This window comes from Diabrotica undecimpunctata, chromosome 6 (assembly GCF_040954645.1).
Source record: "Diabrotica undecimpunctata isolate CICGRU chromosome 6, icDiaUnde3, whole genome shotgun sequence".
Lineage (NCBI taxonomy): Eukaryota > Metazoa > Arthropoda > Insecta > Coleoptera > Chrysomelidae > Diabrotica > Diabrotica undecimpunctata.
The window spans coordinates 152,785,038-152,808,074 of record NC_092808.1 but is presented as its reverse complement, the minus strand read 5'-3'; the positions used below and the strand labels follow the sequence as shown (position 1 = coordinate 152,808,074).

General features: G+C 34.1%; 1 protein-coding gene across 1 annotated transcript; it reads right to left on the bottom strand.

The window, feature by feature from the left end:
- Nucleotides 1-1,848: 1,848 nt before the first annotated feature.
- On the bottom strand, nucleotides 1,849-22,908 carry mi (cyclin E-interacting protein minus). Its single transcript, XM_072535819.1, has 5 exons — nucleotides 20,777-22,908; nucleotides 12,103-12,384; nucleotides 11,558-11,823; nucleotides 7,312-7,634; nucleotides 1,849-2,334 (listed from the first exon to the last, which is right to left on the bottom strand). Exons 1-5 carry the CDS (start codon nucleotides 22,756-22,758, stop codon nucleotides 1,933-1,935), a joined length of 3,255 nt encoding a protein of 1,084 aa, XP_072391920.1. The 5' UTR covers nucleotides 22,759-22,908; the 3' UTR covers nucleotides 1,849-1,932.
- Between the last annotated feature and the right edge of the window lie 129 nt (nucleotides 22,909-23,037).

The following is a 23,037-nucleotide window of genomic DNA, read 5'->3' as shown; positions in this document are numbered from 1 at the left end:
ATATTTTATTATATACGCGTAGAAATAATATTTAAATATTTCTATTGATGTTAACTTAAAGAAATACACAATAATATGTTTCATTTAATTTGTATAAATGCATTATAAAGAGTTTTTATGAAGAACATTTGTTCGGAACACACTGTAACTGTAATCGAACGAAGGTGATATTTTGGCATAAATTGGTAACACTTATTTGACAATTGCGGTGTTGACTAATGTTAATAAGTAATGAAAAAAGTGTTGTTTTTGTTTAAGTATTCCATTTTACATCTTTATACAACGCATACAAGCGCCTCAAATTGTTTTTAACAAGATTATTTTTTAACACTTGTTTTGTTTCTATTTATTTACATTAAATCGATTAATTCTACCTAGGTAGAATTAATCGATAAATACACATACTTGGGTCATGAAATCAGAATAACCAGAGACAACCAAACCTGCGAGCTAAATAGACGAATCACGTTGGGATGGGCGGCATATGGAAGGATGAGAGACATTTTTAAAACAAATACTCCAATTCACCTGAAAAGGAAGGCATTTAACCAATGCATCCTACCAGTCTTGACCTACGGAGCAGAGACCCTAACTTTAACGAAAGCTACTGCCGAAAAACTGAGGGTAACACAAAGGCGAATGGAGAGATCAATGCTGGGTCTGACCTTGAAAGATCGCGTGAGAAATGAGGAGATACGCCGACGAACTGGCGTTGACGATATTATACTGCGAATCAATAAACAAAAGTGGAGGTGGGCTGGACATGTTGCTAGAATGGAAGACAGAAGATGGACGAAGAGATTATTGGAGTGGAGACCAAGAGCCGACAAGCGAAGTCGAGGCAGACCACCCACCCGATGGACCGACGACCTAAGGAGAATAGAAACAAACTGGATTGCAGCAGCTAGAGATAGAGAGAACTGGAGACGTTTGGAGGAGGCCTATATCCAACAATGGATGTGAAAACGGGGCTGGATGATGATGATTTACATTAAATATTAATTTGTTTTTGTTGCATAATCCACTTTTGCAATAATTATGTGACATATTTGATTTAAAATGAATTCAGGATTTTTTTATACTTTGGCAACTATGTCAACTTCGATCTCTGTCAATGATAATGACGTGCAACGGTAAGTAAATTAGATGGACTGTATATCAATCTTCACTCAATGATAGAAATTCGTTCTTAAATTGTAAATTTAATTTCAATTTTAGGCTACTGTGATTTTTCTCACAATCCGACAACGTCGTTGTTCAGTTGGTTAGATTTCGCGCACTTACCTTATCTGTCAATTGTCAAGTTAAAATGTCCACGTTCTTTTTACTATTCTTCTAGTCCCGACGCCACTGAAAGTTGGCTATAACCATTGCAAATTCGTTTTTATCTGCTGCTTTTCTTAAAAGCGTCTGTGTGCTCAACCCGGTCCGTTCCCGAATGTTTTTCAGCCAGGTTATTTGTCTTATACCAGGACCCCTTTTTCCTTTGATTTTTTACTATTGTTTACACTATTTATGTATGTTGGCTTATAATTTTTGAGTTTTGCTCGCAATTTTCTATTTACTGCACTTTTTGTTGTCTCAATACTACTTGCTGCTTGCTGTGTCATATTTTCATAATTTTCAGGTGTTATTACGCACACACACTGTTGCCAAGTCGACCACTCTTCTAATACTTGCTACAAATCTGTTAACCTGAATATTTTGTAGCGTTGTAAAATTCTGTATGTTGTATATTCACTTCTTGGAGCAATAACATATACTACACCAAAGTTGCGGTGAATTATTATATCGTAGTAAGTGTAAAGTCGACGAAAAGGGAATAAATGGTAGCAAATAATATCAAAATTGCTTTTTTAACGTTTATTATACAATATATTATAAATTACACTCTTTCATATTAACCTATTATTACCTGAGCTGCTGATTTATTCATCTATTGTCGTCGTCCCCAAAGTTAAAAGCTTTCCTTATACGATCAACCTTACTTTCGCTGTTAAAACTACTTTTCCCCGTGAACGGTTTCCGCTCTACCTCCTTCTTATCTGTGCTAGGCTTCTCGGGAGCGACATACCCTTGGGGTTTCAGATTCTTCGCTTTGTTCTTCACAAACTCGTCGTAGATTTCTTCTGGGCTCCTGCCCTTTACCACGGCGATGACGTGATGGCGGGCAATTCGCAACATCTTTTCTGTGACGCCGATACAATCGGCCGTGGTCATTAGGAAAAGTTTTCTCGTCAATCTACCCAAATTCGAGGCGAAAACTTTGAATTGCGGGTGTGTAGGCAGGACATTCTGGGATCGAAGGGCTTCGTAGATCGCTAATTGAAGTTTCTATAAAACAGTAGTTCAAATATTAGTGTTTAGCGAATGGAATATTTATAAAAAATATAAAACTGGACGGTTTTTAAAAAAAAGTTTCTATACTATACTAAAGTTTCTAATTTGTAGGCAGTAAATTCTTAGAAATAATAGTGACGGTTCATCGCTATTGTAGGTCTTCCAATGGCGTACGAAAAATTTCATTTCATTTCATGTACCTATTTATAATTATGTTAATTTTAATATGATTATTATTGACATTTGGGTTATTATATATATATATATATATATATATATATATATATATATATATATATATATATATTAATATAATATACATGTTGTTTGGTAACGGATGGCCATAACTTAATCTATGATTGTGTGACAAAACGATAGAGAACATACGAATTTTATTTTGAAACTCCATCGTTATAGTCCTCTCCTTTACTAGGCTAACAATTAAGCCGTTGGTTGGTAGCACTGATGCTAGATCAGGCTACCAGCTTCTGTTGTCAGCTGTTTTGTTTTGAGGTTAGCTCTGAAAGATTTTCAACAACTGAGTGGTGGTGTTGATATTTGTTTACTCAATTGTTTATATATTTTTCTGTGTAATTTATGTATTAACATTTTTGTCTTGAGTGTATTACCTTGGTAAGTACCAATAAATTATTGTAACATTTTGCATACGCTTAAATTTTGTATTACTACCAAAGCCACAACTGTGTGAATTACACCTTGGAATATATTCCTAATAACGGTTTTTTGAACTTATTGTTTACAAATAGTATCTCTAATATCCCTAATCTACATCCAAGTATCAGTTTCTGTAGTGTTTTCAAATGTTAGTACGCCTATAATTCGTTAAAAAGTCATGCTTACAGCACAAAAATAATTATTCGGCTGTTAGTATTGTACCGTAGTAATGTCAAGTCCATCGATATTTCGCCCGTCGGCAAATTCAAACATAATATTTGTATGTTATGAAATTCGATATCCCTTTCGAAAACCGATGTCCCGTTATTAAGGCACACGCCGGTATTTTTACAACCGGGTTACTCATCGTAAATCAATCAGTTTAACACTAGAAAATTTATACTTGGTTATTAGTACAGTTAAAATTATTCTGCACATTATATTTGAAACAATATTTGATTAAAACATCTCATTTTTGATGGTAAAAAATATATTAAATGCATATATTAATTTGTTTGGACTAAAGGTGGTAAAATATGGTCTGGAGTTATATTTTTGTTTGAATTTGCCGACGGGCGATAGATAGATGGTGTCAACATTACATTGGTATATTTATTGGAATGCCAAATAATACCAGATAACTCTTACTTTCACACTATGGGCTGTATATTTTTAACTAGGCCTAAACTCTTTACGTTATATAACTTACAATAAAAGTAACCTTCCATTGTAGGGAAAGTCTTTAAATCTAGTTTATTAAATCTAGATAAATTAAATACTATCGAAACCACACATTCACGTTTTTGTTTTATTTCAGGGGGAAAATGTTACAATCACGTTCTCAAAAAATCATGGCTCTTATCCAGCAAAATATAGAGGTTCAGAACAGTGAGTTTGACCATGGTAATGACACAAACATGCAAGTAAGTGCCAAAATACCAGAACAAGAGCTAAGCCAATTAGATAATAATGAAGAGCGTATACAAGATTACGTATTACTACAGCCACTTCAACCGGCAAGCCCATCATTCAGCAAGGAAAATGAGCAATTTATGCTATCGTCATGCGTAGAAAACATTGTGGATATTTCAGCTGGTACATCCAAAGTCATCGATGACCTACTATCTAAAGAACTAACATTAAATCATCCAGATTTAACTGACCCAACAATCACCTACGACGCAATAGGCGAGTCCCCTGATATTGATATTCAGTCATGCTTAGGAACACCCCCAAATGAGGTAGACAAAAATTATGTTGGACAGGGGTTCATGTGCTACCATTGCAATATCATTTTTGAAAACAAAAAGGTTTTGAGACAACACATATCGAAGCGTCACATGATTTTGGAGCTTTCTGAATCTGATGATAATGCTTTGAGTTTGACAAATAATACTGAACATTTATTAAAAAAAAAGAAGACTCACAATACGAATAAGGCTACAACTAAAAAGGAACGAGAAGAAAGAAAGTATTTAAGGAGTGCTGGTAAAACCTACAGAAATGTAAAGGAAAAAAAAGTGAAAAAGAAAGAAAGGCAAAACTTTGTGTGTACTAAATGCTTTCTTAAGTGTAGTGACAAATTTTCCGAATCTGAAAAAAATGACATTTTCTTTCAGTTTTGGAAAATGGGAGAAGATGATCGTAGTCAAGATCGACAACGACAGTTTGTTGCTAATCATGTAGTTGAAAGTGAACCTAATAGACGACGAGGTAATCCTGAATCCAGAAAAAAACGCAGTCTTGACTACCATCTAGAGAAACACTCAGAGCACGTTCGTGTTTGTCGTTTATTTTTCCTGTCAGTTTTATCCGTAACAGAAAAATTTGTTCGGACCTGCCTGGAAAAAAGGAGCGTTGCTGGAATTGTATCGACTGACCAAAGAGGGAAAGCTTCGACTGTGAACAAAATACCAGCCTGGATTGAAGAACACGCCCGTCAGCATATTCAATCCATACCAAAAGTAGAATCCCACTACTGCAGAAAGTCCAGCAATACACTCTACCTATCTTCACAACTCAATCTTGAAAAGTTGTATACTTTATATCTTGAACAATGCAGGGAAGATAACTCAAAAACCACTATAGAAAATGAAAAACTAGAATTAAACAATAAAAAATCATTGTTAAAACCTGTTTCCAAATCCATGTACAAAGCCTATTTCTACTCCTATGGAAACCTGCGCTTTCATAAGCCTAAGAAGGATCAATGTAGTACTTGTAATTATTACAAATCACTGACCCTAGACGAAAAGGAATCAAGGAAAGCTGAATATGAAAGACATTTGAAGAACAAAGAGACAGCCCGTGAACTTAAAACACGAAAAGTGAAAGACAGTGAAAATACTAATGAAAAGAAAGCTGTCATAAACTTTGACCTCCAAGCTGTGCTAGAATGTCCTAAGGGCGAGATATCCTCGATATTTTACAAACGAAAACTTGCTGTATTTGACCTCACCATATTCGATCTGGTGACTAAAGAAGGAACTTGCAACCTATGGGACGAGACCGAAGGGAATAGAGGTGCTAATGAAATAGGAACCTGTGTATTTAATTACATAGCAAACCATCCACAAACTGAAGAATTCTTCCTAATGAGCGATAGCTGTGGTGGGCAGAATTTAAATCAATATTTTGCAACTGCATTGTTACATGCCGTCAGAAGATGTACGAATTGCAAAGTAATCGATCACGTATTTTATGAACCAGGGCACTCTCAGCAAGAAGGTGATTCCATGCATTCAGCAATTGAAAGGGCAGCAAAGAATGTACAAATTAATGTACCTTCAGAATGGCATGTTGTTTGTCAGACTGCAAGAAAAACACCAAAGCCTTACAACATTGTTTATTTGGATCACACATCTTTCATAGATTGGAAGGAATTAGCTCAAACCAACAAAAAAAAAATAAGGTATGAAAATGTAACTGGGGACTTAGTCAGCTGGAAAAAAATCAAATGGTTCAGGTTCTTGAAAGATAAACCTGATTCTATTTTTTTCAAGTACGAATACAATGACAAAAGTTTTCAAGAAATCAAAATCCTGAAAAATGTGGGAAGGCCCTCTACAATTGAATTACTCCCTAAGGCGTACAGCAGTCGGTTGCCCATAACAGTCACTAAACACAAAGATCTCATGGACCTGTGTAAGTCCAGAGTTATCCCCGTGTACCATCACAAATACTTTGAGGATATACCAAAAGGTGACACTCGATGTGGTAAAAGAAGGAATGTAAACACAACAAGAAAATCTTCAGCTGATCAGAAAGAAGAATTATCGTCTCAGAAGAAAATCAAATCATCGTGTCAGAATCAGAAGAAAAACAAAGTATCATCATGTCCAAAGAAAAAGTGAAAAATGAACAAACTGTACATGATTTTTTTATATTTTCTCACCATGTTTTTGCTTATTCAATTTATGTGTAAAGAACTTAAAATTTTAATAAAAAATGAGTATTAAGCTAGTTTTCTTTGATTCCTTTCTAAATATACTGTTTTTAGATCGTACAAATAACGTGCTAAAGGGCCAAAAAGCCATAATGAATAGTTTTGAGGTATGTAAAAAGGGCGAATAGGTTAATTTATCAATACAAATATTTATTATCACTTAACGGCTTTACTAGAAATCTTGAAACTTAAAGAATACAAAAATAATATGCTTACACTATTAAAATAAAAAATTACAGCTTATTTGAATAATATTCAATAATTTTCCTGAGGGTCCAAACCTTAAAAGTGCTCTCCTGGAAAATTGAGATTTGGTGAATTCGCCCTTTTTCCATATCTCCGACGATATATATATATATATATATATATATATATATATATATATATATATATATATATATATATATATATATAAAAAACCTATTTAGGCGTTTTTATTTAATTACTTTAGTATTTATAAACAATAGTGTTCCTTGCATAACGTATTAGTGGTAATTTTTATATTAGTACATTAGCATTAGTTTTAGTTTTCGGACAATATGCCTTTTAAAAAGAATAAGTAGGAGAGGATTACATTTTTTTAAACGGTAAGTAAATCTATTATATTTTGTTTATTCCTTACAGACCGTCTAATAGTTGATCTACCACTCTAGTTTTGGAGAGTAGTATATAAATAATGTCCTCGCGCTATAGGTACCACTGAGTATTAAATATATTATCCTTAACAACTGAATAAACGCAGTCAGTATAAGTGAAAAATACTGAGATAATTCCGAATGTTAAAAAAAAAAAAACGTTAATAAAACGAATTCTGCATAAACTTACGAGTATTCAGTTCTTGCCTGACTTACCTTCTTATGGTTAGTAGTCAACTCCTTAATATGTCTACTCTGAGATATGTTCAGATCACTCTTAGTACGGGTGCTTAACATTTTAACATCGGCTAAAGTTGACAAAGGCATATTTTCAGAATGACATCTGGCGAATTTGGACGGCTGCTCGTCGACGGAATCGTCGCGCTTCCTCTTCTTTTCGTTGCCAAAATCGAGGCGTTTAATCGGTGAACGTTTGAATCCCATATTTTTCAGGGGGGAACTCTTACTAGGGGACATGAAAAGTGCCCGTTTCGTGGTGGATCTTTTGATTTCGTTGGCTAAAGATGATCCGGATGTACCTGTAAGAAAATATAATATGACATAATAATATACAGGGTGCGACAGATAAACGGTCAATTAGAAATATCTCGAGAAGTAAAGGCAACTGAATCATGAAAATTGGAATGAAGGGTTTTTGAGTAGCTCAGAAGCCTCGCGTTCATCCCAAGACCGGATAAAAGAGGATGGTTGAAGGGACATGTTAGCATCCTACCCATTGTAAAAGAAAACAAGGCTCAAAGAACCGATATAAAGCCTCGGAACCAGACGGAACCTAAGATAACGAACCACGCAAAGAAAAGTGGCATCTCACAGATGCAATTTGATTCATATAAAGGTTAAATGAAATCGTAGGCTTCCACGGCCAGAGTCAGAATTATAGTTTATTCGTCTTCCGGGTTTGGACCGTGTCATTTGTGAGTGACTCAAAAGTGGGTTCATCTCGACGTTTCGCTATAATTGTATGTAACAACTGCAAAAAACCCTTGTCGCCAACGGTTACTGCAAGTCCACAATTCAAAATATTACACATCGACATCTACATCCCCCTTTACACCCTAGGACGACAAATTCAGAATCTTCGGGTAATACTCCTGTGGCTTTTCTTTCGTATATTCGAAGTGTCACTGATAGGATTGGCAAAATTCTTCGCAAAGAAGGTATCAGGACTACTTTTCGACCACCCAAGAAAATCTCACAATATCTACCCTCTCCTAAGGACCCATTACCGCCCCTATCTTCCTGTGGTGTCTATTCTATTCCTTGTTCCTGTGGACAAGTGTATATTGGCGAAACTGGTCGTTCCGTCAAAACCCGGATTCAAGAGCATCAAAGATGCATTCGATCAGGTCTTTTCTCCCATTCTGCAGTTGCAGAACACTGCCAAGAAACCGGTCATTCCATATTGTTCGAAAAAACCCATATTATTTCTAAGAGCCCCTTCTTTTATTCCAGGAAAATCCGCGAATCTCTAGAGATCCGAAAAAATCCACATAATATCAATCGAGAGGAAGGATACTACTTGTCTCCCATCTGGAATCTCAGTCTAGAGCCGCCGTCCGGTCCCGCTACCACGATGCAGCCACATGATTGGCCAGCGCGCGCTTTTTGACGTTCGCGCCACGGAGTGTGCCGATACGTCCCGACAGGACAGGTCACCGCGACTATAAATAGAGCGGTAGCGGAGTAATCGTCGGATTCACTCCCTGCCTCTCGACGCGTTAGTGTTCTGAGCTGTTGGACGTGAATCCCTGTCCTGGCATTTGGTTTTCACCTCTGGCTGCGTTGAGTAGTTGAGTTACTGTGACCAAATGCCCATCTTGGTAGTTAGTATTCGCCTCTGGTTGCGTCGAGTAACTGAGTTACCGTTGCTAACTACCCATCTTCCTGTCTCTTGTTTTTCTTTTTTGTTCTCCTGAAGAAGCTACATACAATTGTAGCGAAACGTCGAGATGAACCCACTTTTGGGTCACTCACAAATGACACGGTCCAAACCCGGAAGACGAATAAACTATAATTCATATAAAGGTTCTTTATGATTTTAAGGTCATTCTCATCTATCGAACGTTCCTGGAGCAATCTTACTAATTCTGAATGATTAACACAATCGAACGATTTCTGATAATCTATAAAGCATAGGAAGACATCTTTTTGCTGATCTCTGCATTTCTGAAGTAGGACAGTTAAGCTATAAAGTGCTTGTCTTGTGCCAAATCCTTGTGTGAAACCGAACTGTGTGGGGCTAATGTCGCTTTCACATCTGTTGTCTATTCTTGTGTGAATTATCTTTAAGAAGAGTTTTAGGAGCTGGCTCAATAAGCTGATCATTTGGAATTGGTCGCAACTATTAGCGTTTGGCTTTTTTGGGATTGGTATAAAGGTTGATTGTTTTATTTCAATCAATCAATCAACTAAAACAACGTATGGGAATAGAAGGAAATATAACTCAAGATATAGAGAAGAAACAATTAAGGTGGTATGGGCATGTTCAACGGATGCCAGCATCAAGACTCCCCAAAAAAGTAATAGAATGGCAACCGATAGGTCGACGGAAAAGAGGAAGACCCAGATTAGAATGGCAACACGGCGTAAACAAGTCCATGAGCGAAAGAAATTTAACAACAAACGACTGCGAAGATAGGAAGAGATGGTGTTTAGGTAGCGGACAACGTCGAAAGACGTTCTAAACCGATGTGAAAAAAATAAAATAAAGGTTGATTGAAGCCCATCCTGTGGTATTTACCCCGGACCCATAAATGTCATTAAAAAGATCTACCAAGGCGTCTATATTGTCTTCGCTGCTGAACATTGTTAGAACCTCTATGGTCTTTCAACAACAAAGACTAAGAGAATAAGAATAAGAGATATCAGAAGAACTGATAAATAAAAACAGACATTTGTGCAATCCAAGAAACCAATATTTTCTAGCATACAGTGGAGTGAAGAAAGAAGAAAGAGCACGAGCAGGCGTAGGTATACTTGTCCATAAAAAATTTAAAGACAACATAAACAACTGAAGTTATCTCTTAGAAAGAATAATACATATGAACATCACAATAGACTACCAAAAATTAAATGTCATATCTATCTACAGCCCCGAGGACTGCAAACCTAAGGAGGAACGAGAGAAGAGGCATTCTACGAACAATTGCAAACCATCCTGCATGAAATACCTCATGAAGAACCCTTAATCCTAATGGTGACTTTAATGCACGAATCGGAAATGTATTAATTTACAACTTTCATATTGTAAGTTAAACATTGAACAATTAAAAAGTTGCTATCAAAGAAAATATGCATTAGCTTATTAATGTAATAAATGTTCAAAATGTTACCCATCAACATCCAATCATTTATGAACTCTTTTAATCAGATTTTCATTAGTAGCTCTTGATATTGATTATTTATATATTTCGTTAAAAACTTGAAAGACTTTATTTATTATAGCTTCCTCAATAGTGACAGGTTCAGAGAACACCTTATTTTTGACATATCTCCAAATATAGTAATCTAACGGAGACAACGGGATCTTGGTGACCAAAGAAACGGATCTTTATTAGCTATCTCGAATATTGTGAGCCGGTGCTCCATCTTGTTAAAACCAAGCCTCGTTAGCCTTATTATTATGTAAAGTGGGCAAAAGTGATACAATTACTTGCCGTAAAATGTTGCAGTAACGCTAAAATGGACCACTTTTATTAGTTTTTCCTCATCGTGAAACACCCACACAGCGGATTGGCGTTTATTTTCCTGGTCGTAGGAGTAAATACAAGATTCATCGCCACTGACAACATTATAAACGTTTTTTGAGCTTCCTTTGTGGAACCGTTCCAATGTTTTTCGACACCAATTGATGCAAACCACTTTTTGGTCTTCTATGAGCAAATGAGAGATCCGAAGCCAACTTCGTTACAGCTACAAGTTCTTCATGTAGGATCTTTTGGATCAAGGTCTTTGAAATGCCCAAAGATGCCTCTATCTTCCGGTATGTTACACGGCGGTCATCCTTAACTAGCTGACGAACCCCATCAATGTGTAACTGCTGTTTTGGGTGGACCTGGCCTGAATTTGTCCGACCACGTTGAAATTCTCAATACCATCGAGAAATAGTTGGCTGGAGCGATGCTTCATTCACAAACACATAAACCATTTCAGCGAGACCTTGCTATTGGGATAATCCTTTCCGAAAATTGTAAAAAATCATTGTTCGGAAATGTTCTCGGCTAAGATCCATTTTTCGACCGACTTGCTAATTTCAAAAATTCACTGTATCTGCACGACTTATTCTATCGCATGAAACTCTTGATTTATATCAACAAAAGATTGAAGGTCGGAAGGTTTTATTGGTGGCGCCCTCTAAGCGGCTATATGTAAAACTAACTAAAAGACAAACCTCGTATTAAAGAACCTCACGCTTTAATTAATTATAAAAAAATATACTCACTAGGTAACAACCTGGTCAATAACTTCTTATCTTCATCTGGACTATGAAAAAGCGTTCGTTTTGCACAAAGAGACCCGTCTGAAGACGTTTTAGTACTCGACTTTTCAATTTCCCCTGTAACTTTCCTGAAACGCATGGCTAGCTTCTTTTTAGCTGAACTGCTCGGCGTACGAGTTTTGATCCTGGGACTTTTTCCGGGAGTCTTTCTAGGAGTTTTTCTCGGCGATTTCCTTGGACTTTTCCTTCTGCTCAGCAAATCCATTTTTCTGGAAAAATTATACGAGAGGCGTATTTTAAGTTTTTACAAATGGTAAAAAAGAGAGAAACAGGTTTTATTATTTGTCAAAATATCCCCATTTAGGATCTATATGTATGTTAGTCAAATCTAAAGCAAGTACTTAAATAATGGAATGTGACAAACTACAAAACTGAAGCAGTTTGGTGTAGCAACTGTCTTTAGTTTGGTTTGAACAATGGATAAACCAAAATACATGAAAAATTGTCAACATCCTCAAAAGATTATTTTGGTTCATTTGTTTACTTACTTAGCATCAACCAAAATTTGTCGAGCTCTAGATCCGGCCAAAAACGAATTTCCTGACTGCAGGTTAGCGCTGGAAAAGGTGATTTTCCTCCTGGCTAAGTGGCTCAGTCGTTTTCCTGGAGATTTGGTGTTCCATTGAGGTTTGATATTTCGTCGTTTCATCGGACTGGTTACGTGAGTTTCGAAAACTGTACATGAGGATTGCGTTTCCGCGCCAACGTATCTTGAGCCGTATCTTCCGCAAAGGTCCTCGATCTTTTCGGAAAATCTGCTTCGATTGTGGCTGTAAAAAGAGACATCGGTGCAAAAGCTTTATAACGTATACCAATTAAAAAATAAAAAATTATTAGAACAATAGACAGAAGAAAATAAATTGTTAATTGTAATGTAAAGTGTTCACAAAGAGTATTTCTTTTAAATACCTTCATAGCATTTTTTTTTTGCTTACAACTGTTACCACAATTATATCTAAAAATGGCTCAGCCCTCGTATTCGTCTTTAATACTCTATTTGTATACATAAAAATATACATATTTTTGACATGATTGCAATTTTATCTAATACAAATATATAATAAGGCTTGTTTCAACATCGTTATTTCTTTATTCATAGTGGAGCTTTATTTTGAAAATACCAATATTGACAAAACAATATTTTTTATTATTACCTATCGAAAGTATTTATTTACGTAACATGTTACACCGAACGCTATCTTTCAAAAACACGATATAACCCAGTGTAGCAATGAAAAAATGACACGATTTCACGGGAAAATTTATTACAGGTATCTGATAGTTTTAAGTCATAGGAGGGACATGGTTAATGAAAACTGTAAAATTTATTTCGAAAATGTAGTTTTTTATATATGTAGCAATTTTTGATTAAGTATATTAAGAGTATTAAGTATATTAAGAATATTAATACTAGATAAAGACGCAAAGAAGAGAGGGCTAGTAATAAACCAAAGCAAAACGAAATACCTCAAGTGTTCAAGAGAGAATACGAACATAGAGAAAGAAATTAAGCTTGGTGCATATACATTTGAAAGAGTACACCGTTTCAAATACCTGGGAGTGATGGTGAATGACAGAAATGATAGAACGGATGAAATAAATGAACGCATCCTAGTGGGTAATAAAACCTACTGGAACTACCAAAAATTCCTGAAAGAAAAGCACATTAGTAAGAAAACCAAATTAAAAATTTACAAGACTGCAATCAGGCTAGTGATTACCTATGGTGCAGAGACGATGTGCCTAACACAAAAAGATGAAATGAGGTTGGAAATCTTAGAGAGAAAGATAATTCGACGAACAATGGGACCGGTGAGGATAAGTGTAGGCAAATTTGGAAGATTAACCAATGAAGAAATTAAATAAGTCATCGAGGGTGAAGACATAATCAAGTTCGTGAAGACGCAAAGGCTCAGGTGGCTGGGACACACAGAAAGAGCTAACTCAGACTCTACGCTAAAGCGAATAACTGGATTGAGACCAACAACGAAGAGACTAAAGGGGAGACCCAAAACAAGATGGAGAGATCAAGTCTTAGGAGACATAAAGAAGCTGAGAATCTACAATTGGAAGGAGCGCTGTAAGGACCGGAAAGAATGGAGGAAAATTGTAGACAGGGCCAAGTCACACACGCTGCTATAATAATAAAAAAAACAACAGCGGACTGATTCTCCGCAATAAATGAATCAGAGAGCCCAAAAGGGTGGCAAACACTCCGCCAGGAGTGAATAAGCCATGATGATGGTGATGATATGAAGAGTAAGTTTTGTATTAGGAATATATTGTGTTATAAAAAAAAACGGTTAATTTGAATTTTTATAAGTTAAAATCCATCAATAATTTGTTGAGATAATTGCAAAAAAACCATTTTTGTACTATTTAATAAATGTTAATAATATTTCGTAGCCGAAGAACCAAAACCGCCCAAGTGAGATTTTTCCCCAAATGTACTTTATGGTTCCTTTATATAGATACATCTCTTTGGCGTCATTTGGCTTGAAAACTGTCTAATTTCGACAAACGACACGCCCTCCAGTGACGCTATTTTAATACCTATAAAATAGGTCTCCTGTCAAATAGGTGTAATATTAAGGTTAGGTTGTATCGCTCCGTGTTTTGTGTCAAATTACAAGCGTAAAAGCAAAGAATATAGACGCTATATTCTTTGCGTCTATATTCTTTGGAAAAAGGTAAGTTTAGTTAGTCAAATATATTTAACTTAGTTCTTTGCTAGTTAATTAACAACATTTTAATAAAATATCCTAATAATAACAAAGTTTATTTGTAAAAATTGTACTGAAACTTAACCATGGAGTTGGGCGGTATTGTTCTTTGTAACTGACATTACATACGTTTCAAAATTCAAGTAGATAAGCGGTATTTATTTAAGTAAAATGAATCCAATGAAGACAAATTATAGTAGCTTAAATTTTTGTTTTTATATTTATATTAGGTATATTAGTTCTTGGCAAATTATTTAGAATTGTGTTTATCTATATATATATATATATATATATATATATATATATATATATATATATATATCTCACAATGCATAAACTTATTTTATGTGAGTTAATTAAAAATAAACAAATATTTTATGTTTGTTTTTATTTCAGATAATATGGACTGGGAACTAGAAGATAGTCAGCAATCTGATAAAATAGAGGATTACGATGGCCTTTTCTCGAATGTCGAACTAATGACTGCATTTGACGAATATCAATCAAATATGAAGAAAGGTCGTAAAATATTAAGGATCATAGAGAGAAAACTCCTAAATTGCTGTTCTCATCTCCGGGAGTTTCAACATCTACAGATTTTTAGTTAGACAAGGGAATTTTAACCATACACAATAAAGAAATCCATACCGAAAATGCATCAACATCATTTGCTGAATTGAAAACCGTTCCTTTGGTTTGTAGTATATTTGAAAAAGAAAATGAGCCAGCTAATTTATCTTCTATTCATTTGGACTGTAGTATATCCGACAAAGAAACTGTAGCTGAAATTGAACCTGAAGACATTGAATTAGAGGAGGCTCCTACAAATAGAACTAATGACCCTGAAATGAATGGTACTAATACAAAACCAGCTAGTTCATCTTCTGAAGATGCGGAAGGGACACTTTTTGATGGAAATGCACATGCACTAAAGAAAAAAAAAACTTGTCAACAAAAAGGAATGGAAAAAACCTAAAAACAAAAATTTGAGGATGCAAGGGGAAGCGAATTTAGGGAGAGGGAAAAATATATCAGGATGTTGAGAGAGGTCAACGAAAAATGGGATCAGCCTGTTCTTCTGATATGCGCCAAAAATCGAAGGTTAGAGCATGTAATGAAATTACCGAGCAGAAGAGGCAAGAACATTTTAGTTCGTTTTGGAAAACCATGACATGGAACCAACGAAAAACATTTATTGTAAATACAGATAAAAAACACACTATCAAACGACGAAGAAACCAAGCTGATAATTCTAGAAGCCACCCATCGTTACAATATTTCCTAATTATTTATGGGACTAGAAGACAAGTTTGTTGTAAAACTTACTTAAGTACATTTGGTATTAAAAAATAGACTGTACGCTACTGACTTGACTTTAAAGAAAATAGTGATAATATTACTCCTGCTTCTAATGTTACTTACTCAAAATCTACAGAGACTGCTGCAAAGCGGCACACAAAGGACGAAGATTTCTTTAAAAGTTTTTTCAATTCTCTACCAAAGATGCCGTCCCATTATTGCAGACAAACAACAACAAGGAAGTACTTAGAGCCTATCGTAACATCACTTTGGCAACTGTATAGTCTTTATCTCGAAAACTTGCAACCAGAAAATTTGAAAAAAGTCAGTAGATTTACTTTTGAATCGATTTTTAAAAAAGAGAATGTGTCACTGTTTAATACGAAGAAAGATCAGTGGGATTTATGTTGTGCTCATAAAAGTGGAAACATTAATGAGGCTGAGTATAATACACATATACAAAATAAAGAAAGAGCACAAATTAAAAAAGGACAAGACAAAGAAAGAGCCTCCTTAAAAGGTGAAGCACACGTGCTTAAAAAAAGTTAAATTTACATAACTTTACTATGTATAACCTACATACTGACGCGGTTTGTTACTGGTTCGACAAAACAGCCACAGAATTGGTATCCTCTTTATTTGCTTCTTGCATTATACATAATTTGGAAAACGCTTTGCAAGAAAAACAGCAAGAAAATCGAGATATTTCTCTTCCCGGTCAGTATTCTGATATTACAAAAGAGGCCCGACGTAAACTATTTCCATATAGAAGTTACTATCTGGACTATAAGTTTTTTAAAGATTATTCTTAGAAAAAATTTTTAATTTATGTCTCCATAAGACAACGTAGATCAGCTGGTGATCCAACCGTAGTGGATATTAAGGCCATAAAATATAGTAAGTGGATAGTAGTGGATATTAAGGCCATAAAATATAGTAACAGAGAAATAACTGTAAAAAGAAATTGTGATGACTATTTTGACTATTCTGCTTTACTAAGAAGACAAAAAAAATCATTCATTATAATTCACTCGCGAATGCTCTCCCTTTAAACCAAGAGAAGCGAAAGTTGACCTATTCCAAATGGAACAAACTTCAAGAATTAAAACTTGTTTTGACGCATGATTGTCATTCGTATTACGATCAGCTGCCACATGATCAAAAGGATAGTTAAAAAATCGTTTTCATTATCAATGTTATTTTCTGTTTAGCAAATAAATACCTCCTTAATTTTGTAAGTTGTTTATTTATTATGTAAAACACAAAACCGCTTATATTACTTTTCTATAAATTTATAATACAAAATACCGCCTAAGTAACAAAACAAACTGTAATTATGTAATTTCGCTAAAATAATCATATACTCTTTTAAACAATCAAGAACTTAATCATTTAGGTCAAAATTGTGTTATTTTATTGATAACTTTTCTGATTAATTAGTTTTCATGGCTCCTGAAAAATTACCTTTTTGGCACTTAAACGGTTTTGGTTCTTCAACAATGATATAATACTTTGATAATGAGGCTATTGTGTGTCTATATATAAGTGTGCAAAATTCTAAACAGATCGGTTTGTTAGTTAAGTTGTTATTGTTAAATGTTGGATGGTTATGGAAGGACTTTTGAATTATGGTCGCATATTATACAAGGATAATTATGGTGCTACAGCCCAACAAACCTTGGCCTCGTCCAAACTATGCCTAACACCTTGCTGATCCTGCGCCGATCTTCTCCAGATTACTGTTACTTTATACCCATGTTAAATTTGCGCTGTATACCTAATATTTTAGGCAATAAAATTGTAACATCATTGGAAACTGCTTGTTTCTTATTCCACAGGATTACATAATATAAAAGCAAAAAAAGAGGAAAACTAATGGACCAATATTAACGTGTGGTTCTCCAGTCCACCTCTTTTTGATTTCCATTTGCATAACATATAAACATACAGTGTGTTACGATTCAAAATAAAACTGCAATGCGATATAATATGCATACCAAGTCACCTAAAGAGCAAGAATAGGTGCAATACACATAATACCTCATGGGGATTAACATGTTGTTTAAAGTCCTACAACTTATTTCAAATTACATAAATTGCATACTTATGAATTCCATCATAGAATATAGGCATTTGACAATCTTCAAAAATTTCAACTCTTAATATTTATAAACAAAAGAGAAATGATTAAAAAAAATTATTATCTTGGCTATTGATCTTAAAACATTCTTTTTTTGTTAAATGTGTGTTGTTGACCAGTTTTTCCGTCCACCTAATTAGAAAGGTATACTATAAAAGTTATAAATATATTCTAATTGTCTATTAGCAAGAAATCACTTTTTTAATAGCTTATTTAATTATTCTTCAAGAATAATTTGGTTTTTTCACTTTTCCTTGTATTTTTAATATTTGAGAATCCATTTCTTTTTGCTAAATAATTGTAGAAGCATACTATAGGTAGCAAAAGTGTTTAAACTTTTGATATCTCATAAAAATTTAACAATAACTCCTTAATTAACAAACCGATCTGTTTGAAATGTTTGCACACTTATATATAGACATATAATAGTAAACAACAATTCAACAATTGTTAAGTCATGGGAAAACTGTTACCAATGATCGAAAATTGTGAATAACTTCAGTTAGAGAAGATGAAAATGAATTATCTGACTACAAGTTTAGTGAAGAGGGCGGGAGAGAATTTAAATGCCAGAAACTTGTAAAAGTAGATCCCTGCGAGACACTACGACTTGAGATTTAAACATCTATGAATGAAGACATTCTAAGAAAATTCCAATGAGAAAACTATAAGCAAAATGAGAAAGAAGAAGAAGATAAGGTTGGACTTGGGAAGACTAGGATAACATGCTTCTCAGTGAAAAACAACATTTTCTAATCAAAAAGTAGAAACAAGTCTTTCAAAAAGTTTAAAAAATGTAAACATCGAAAATTGTTAATTAAATCTTAGAAGAATCAAGTTGTTTTGCTTTTATTTGAATTCCTTTACCCAGTTAACGTCTTATCCACGATTTCCGTTATCGGCCGCAATCGTTACAATCAACCCCATGAATAAATATGAGTTGACTGTATTATAATACAAGTAACTACAAAAATTAGAGAGAAATGTTGAGCAATGTATATAAATACATATCACATCCATGTTTTTTATATTAAGCAGACTGTTTTTAGAAGATACAAACAAGGGAGAGGTAAAATGTGGTGTCTTAGGAATAGAGACCAGCATAGAGTCCAGACTTTAACTTCACAAAGATATCTAAGATAAAGAGAGTCCTCTTTTAATTGATTTATTGGACAACCAGGACAACCACTTAGACATGATTTGATCAAAGAGAAATAAACAATTTTCGCCGCATTAAAATCCAAATATGCTAGATTGATTTAACTGTATAGCAGCCAGAAGATTCTTGCTAAACACCTTTAGCCTCATGTCCACCAGACTGGTGCACAACATGTTTTCTACTAAGGGCTGTGTACAACAATTTAACCTACAGTATTATTGTGTTTAAATGTGGCCACAGTATGTTTGATCTGTGACTAAACAAGCACATCAGTACTTTGGGGCTTTACATGTTAAAAATATAATGTGGTGGCCTAATTTAAGCCTATTATCAATATGTAGACTTAGGAATCTATTTTCAATCTGAGCTTTGATAGTTTCATGGACCAAAACAATGTCATTTTTCCTTTAAATATGATCTACATTTTGATCAACAACTGTAAATCACATTTAAAGGGAATTAATTTAGTCTTTGCAATGTCCAATGATAAGTAATTGGCATCACACCATTTTTAAAATTGTATGCCAATCTTCGCTAATAATATTAGACAGAAGGGAAGAGTTTTATCCCATAAAATAGTTGTATTATCAGGAAATAGAATGAATTGTTCACTGATATTTAGTTTAGTTATGTTGTTAAAATATAAAGAAGATAGGACCCAAGACAGAAACCTGTGGCACTCCACAATGAGGCTAGATATTGGTTGAGTGACATTCATTAATCATATCACCTATCAGATCAATATGATTTGAACCAATTTAAAGCTGTACCCCTAAAACTACATTTTTTCAGTTTATTAAGCAGTACCTTGTTGACACCACAGTCAAAAACTTACTATTTGGGTTTAAAATGTTATCACTATTTGGGTTTAAGTAAAGCATTTCTAGGAAAGCAAAGATAGCATTGTAGGTATTGATTCAAAACATTTTGAAAAATGTGTTTAAGTCTTAGACTGACTCAGAAGCAGGCTTTGAATTATTTAGTGGAAGTGTTCCAGGTATCAAAAAGTAAGCTTTACATTCAAAATCTTTCAGATAACACTAAAAATCGTATAGAAATAAAAGATAAAATAATAAAAGAAATAAAAATAAAACTTTGAAAATGATAATATTAAAGATGACAATTTTCACCCCTGGACCAAACTCTTAAGGCTCTTTTGCTATTCATTGGTGATTATACTTTCAAAACACATTGAACAACTAAAGGAATGGAATGGTGGAAGTTATAAAAATGCTGGAAGTAAAGGATAATGTTAGATATGCTGATCTTTAAGTGAATAAAGATGTGAGAAAAACATATGAGATTAAAAAACTATCACATCTATAAACAGTTGTTGAAAATAAACCAATAGTTTCTTATATTATCATTAGTTTTCATTTTTTTAGCATTTCTAGGGCCCCATTACTTTTTTATAAACATCTACAATGTATAAAACAGTCAAAATACATTCAAAAAAGAAAAAAAAAATGGGATGTGCCACTCCAGGGGAAGCATAGGTTTCTTAATGTCTGTATATGGAGGGATCGTTTTTTAATTTAATTTACTTAATGTAATTTTAAGAGCATAGGACTGTGATTACTTCTCCACATAGTCTGTAGTCGTGTGATCTTTCGTTACATTGTGTTTTATTCTGTTTCATTGCGTTTCTATTGTTTTTATTTTTTCACACTACTGTGTGATCCATAGTATTGATCAATGGATTCCATCCATAGCCAGTGATAAAAAAGATAAGCTTCCAAAAACTTACAGAAGACTACTTAATTGTTAATAAATATTAAGAGAAGATATATTTGGAAAATATGAAAAGTGGTACTGTTCAATATAAATAAATAAGTACTTACTGCAATCCCAAACATCTATCCATTAAAACATCAGGAAATTCTCTTGTCTTTGCTTCTTCCTCAGAGCATGTGATAAGCAATGAATGTGACTGCCTGTCCGTTTTTGATGACACTGCAGTAGAATTGTTCCAAAGATACTTCTTATTCATTTTTAGCCTTTCTAACATATCAGCAATAGAAAACTGAGTAACTGTTACACTTCTTGGAGGCAAGACTCCCTTTAAGTTGTTCTGAGTTCTTCTTAACAGCATATAATCCTTTTTGACAACATTGCGCTCTTTTGGAGGGGACACAATAGGTAGACTAGGCTCTTGAGATTTCTGTTCAACTATATCTTCAGAAAACAAATCAGGACTAAGGCTTGAATTGATTTGATTTGTACTAGATTTATCTGGTGTTGAAGCTACTGATTGGATAGTGCTGGTACTAAGTTTCCTCCAAGAGTTTGGTTCTTTATATACAACAGGACTTTCTCTTATACTCTTAGAGCTGCTAGGCGTTTCATTTTTTGATATTTCTAGTGCCTCGTTGACCTTTTTGAAGATTAAATCTTTAATATCTGAATGGCTCCCATCCTTCAGTACATGTTCCAAAGTTTCAGTCACCACAGAAGTTATTAAATTTATTGAATTTTCAGTTATACTACCAGTATTTTCCAACAGTTCTTTATTTTCATGCTTAGACCACTCATTGTTAGTATTATTACTTTCTTCTTTTGAACAATTATTGTTTTTTGAAGATATTGCTTTGTGTGCACTGTCAAAACCTATAAATTCTGTACTGCTATCACTACCTAGATAATTCTGAGGACTTTTTCTGCTTTTATCTAGAACACCAACATTTGTTGTAACAATTGTTGGTTCACATTGTGTTTCTATGGGAATGGGTTGTCTAAGCTCAGCTACAGCCTGGTCTATCTGTTCACTAGATATAGGTTCACATGTCAGTAAAGCCACATTCTCAGTCAAATTCTCCCCAACATTATTTCCTTCAATTATTCCACTTTTAACATTTTCTACCAGTTTCTCACTTTTACTTTCACTCATTGAATAGTCAAAGTAGACAGATACACTTTCTGTAATATTATTAGTGGAACTATTCTGAGTAAAGTTACTTTCATCTTCCAAAATCACACTTAAACTTTCTTCCATATAACTTTCAGCTAAGTCATTACCTTGGGAGAAACTTTCACTTCTTACAGACTCTGATAACTCAGAACTTGATGTAATCGAGGTACTTTCATTTATAGATTCATGTTCAGATTCAATTTTTGAATTGTTGTCAAATTTTCTTGGAGTTGGTAAAAGAAATGAGCCATTGCTGTCATTTATACTTTTATCTGGAGTCAAACTAGGATATTTTCTCTTAACACTAAAGAAGTTCTCTTTGCCTTCTTTTGAAAAGACTAAGGTTAATTTTTTCTTTTGCTCGCTTGATAATGTATTAGTAATGTTATTAAATGCCAAATTTTTTGTCTGCTGCGTATCTCTTATTATTTCTCTTTTTATATCGTTAAGATCAGGTGAACTGTACATAGTTTTTGTGTTTTGAACACTAGCCTTATCTACAACTATTTTTTTACAAGCTGGAACTTCTACAGACATATTTGTTTGGTCTGTTTCGAATCCAGAATAACTTATATCTCTACTTGTAACCGAAGCAGATATTTCATTTGATGAGTTATTGAGAAAAGGAGAACTAAAAACATGTCTGGTTTCCTCAAAATCTTCCTTTTCAATTTCTAAACTAATATTGGCATACTTATGAACTTGTGGCGTCTCCAATAAAGCATCCTCACTTAAATATATCGGTCTATTGTTCATGGTATTTATTATTTTTTCATTAATATCTAATGAGGAGTCCAAATTTGATTCATGATTGTGAGAAATGTATCCGCTATCATAGTCCATACTGAAATGTAAATTTCCGGATTTTGAAGTATCTTCACCACTTTTAACTGCACTAGATGAAAAATGTTCCATACTTAGTTGCAAAATGTACACGAAAACTCCTGGAATTCTTACATTCCTGTAAATAAACAATCCTTTAACACCATCTATAAAGCGCGAACATCAACGGCAGAAAACTCCACTTGTTTTGGTTTAACTTCTAGTGACGTTGTCATGTGTCACAATGTAACTGACATATCTTATCTACGTTCCGAACTTCGCAAAACGTATGTGAATTATGAATAAGAGTAAACAATAAGCTGTGAAGAACACAGCACACTCCGACATAGCGGTGCCAATCCTATGTAAAGT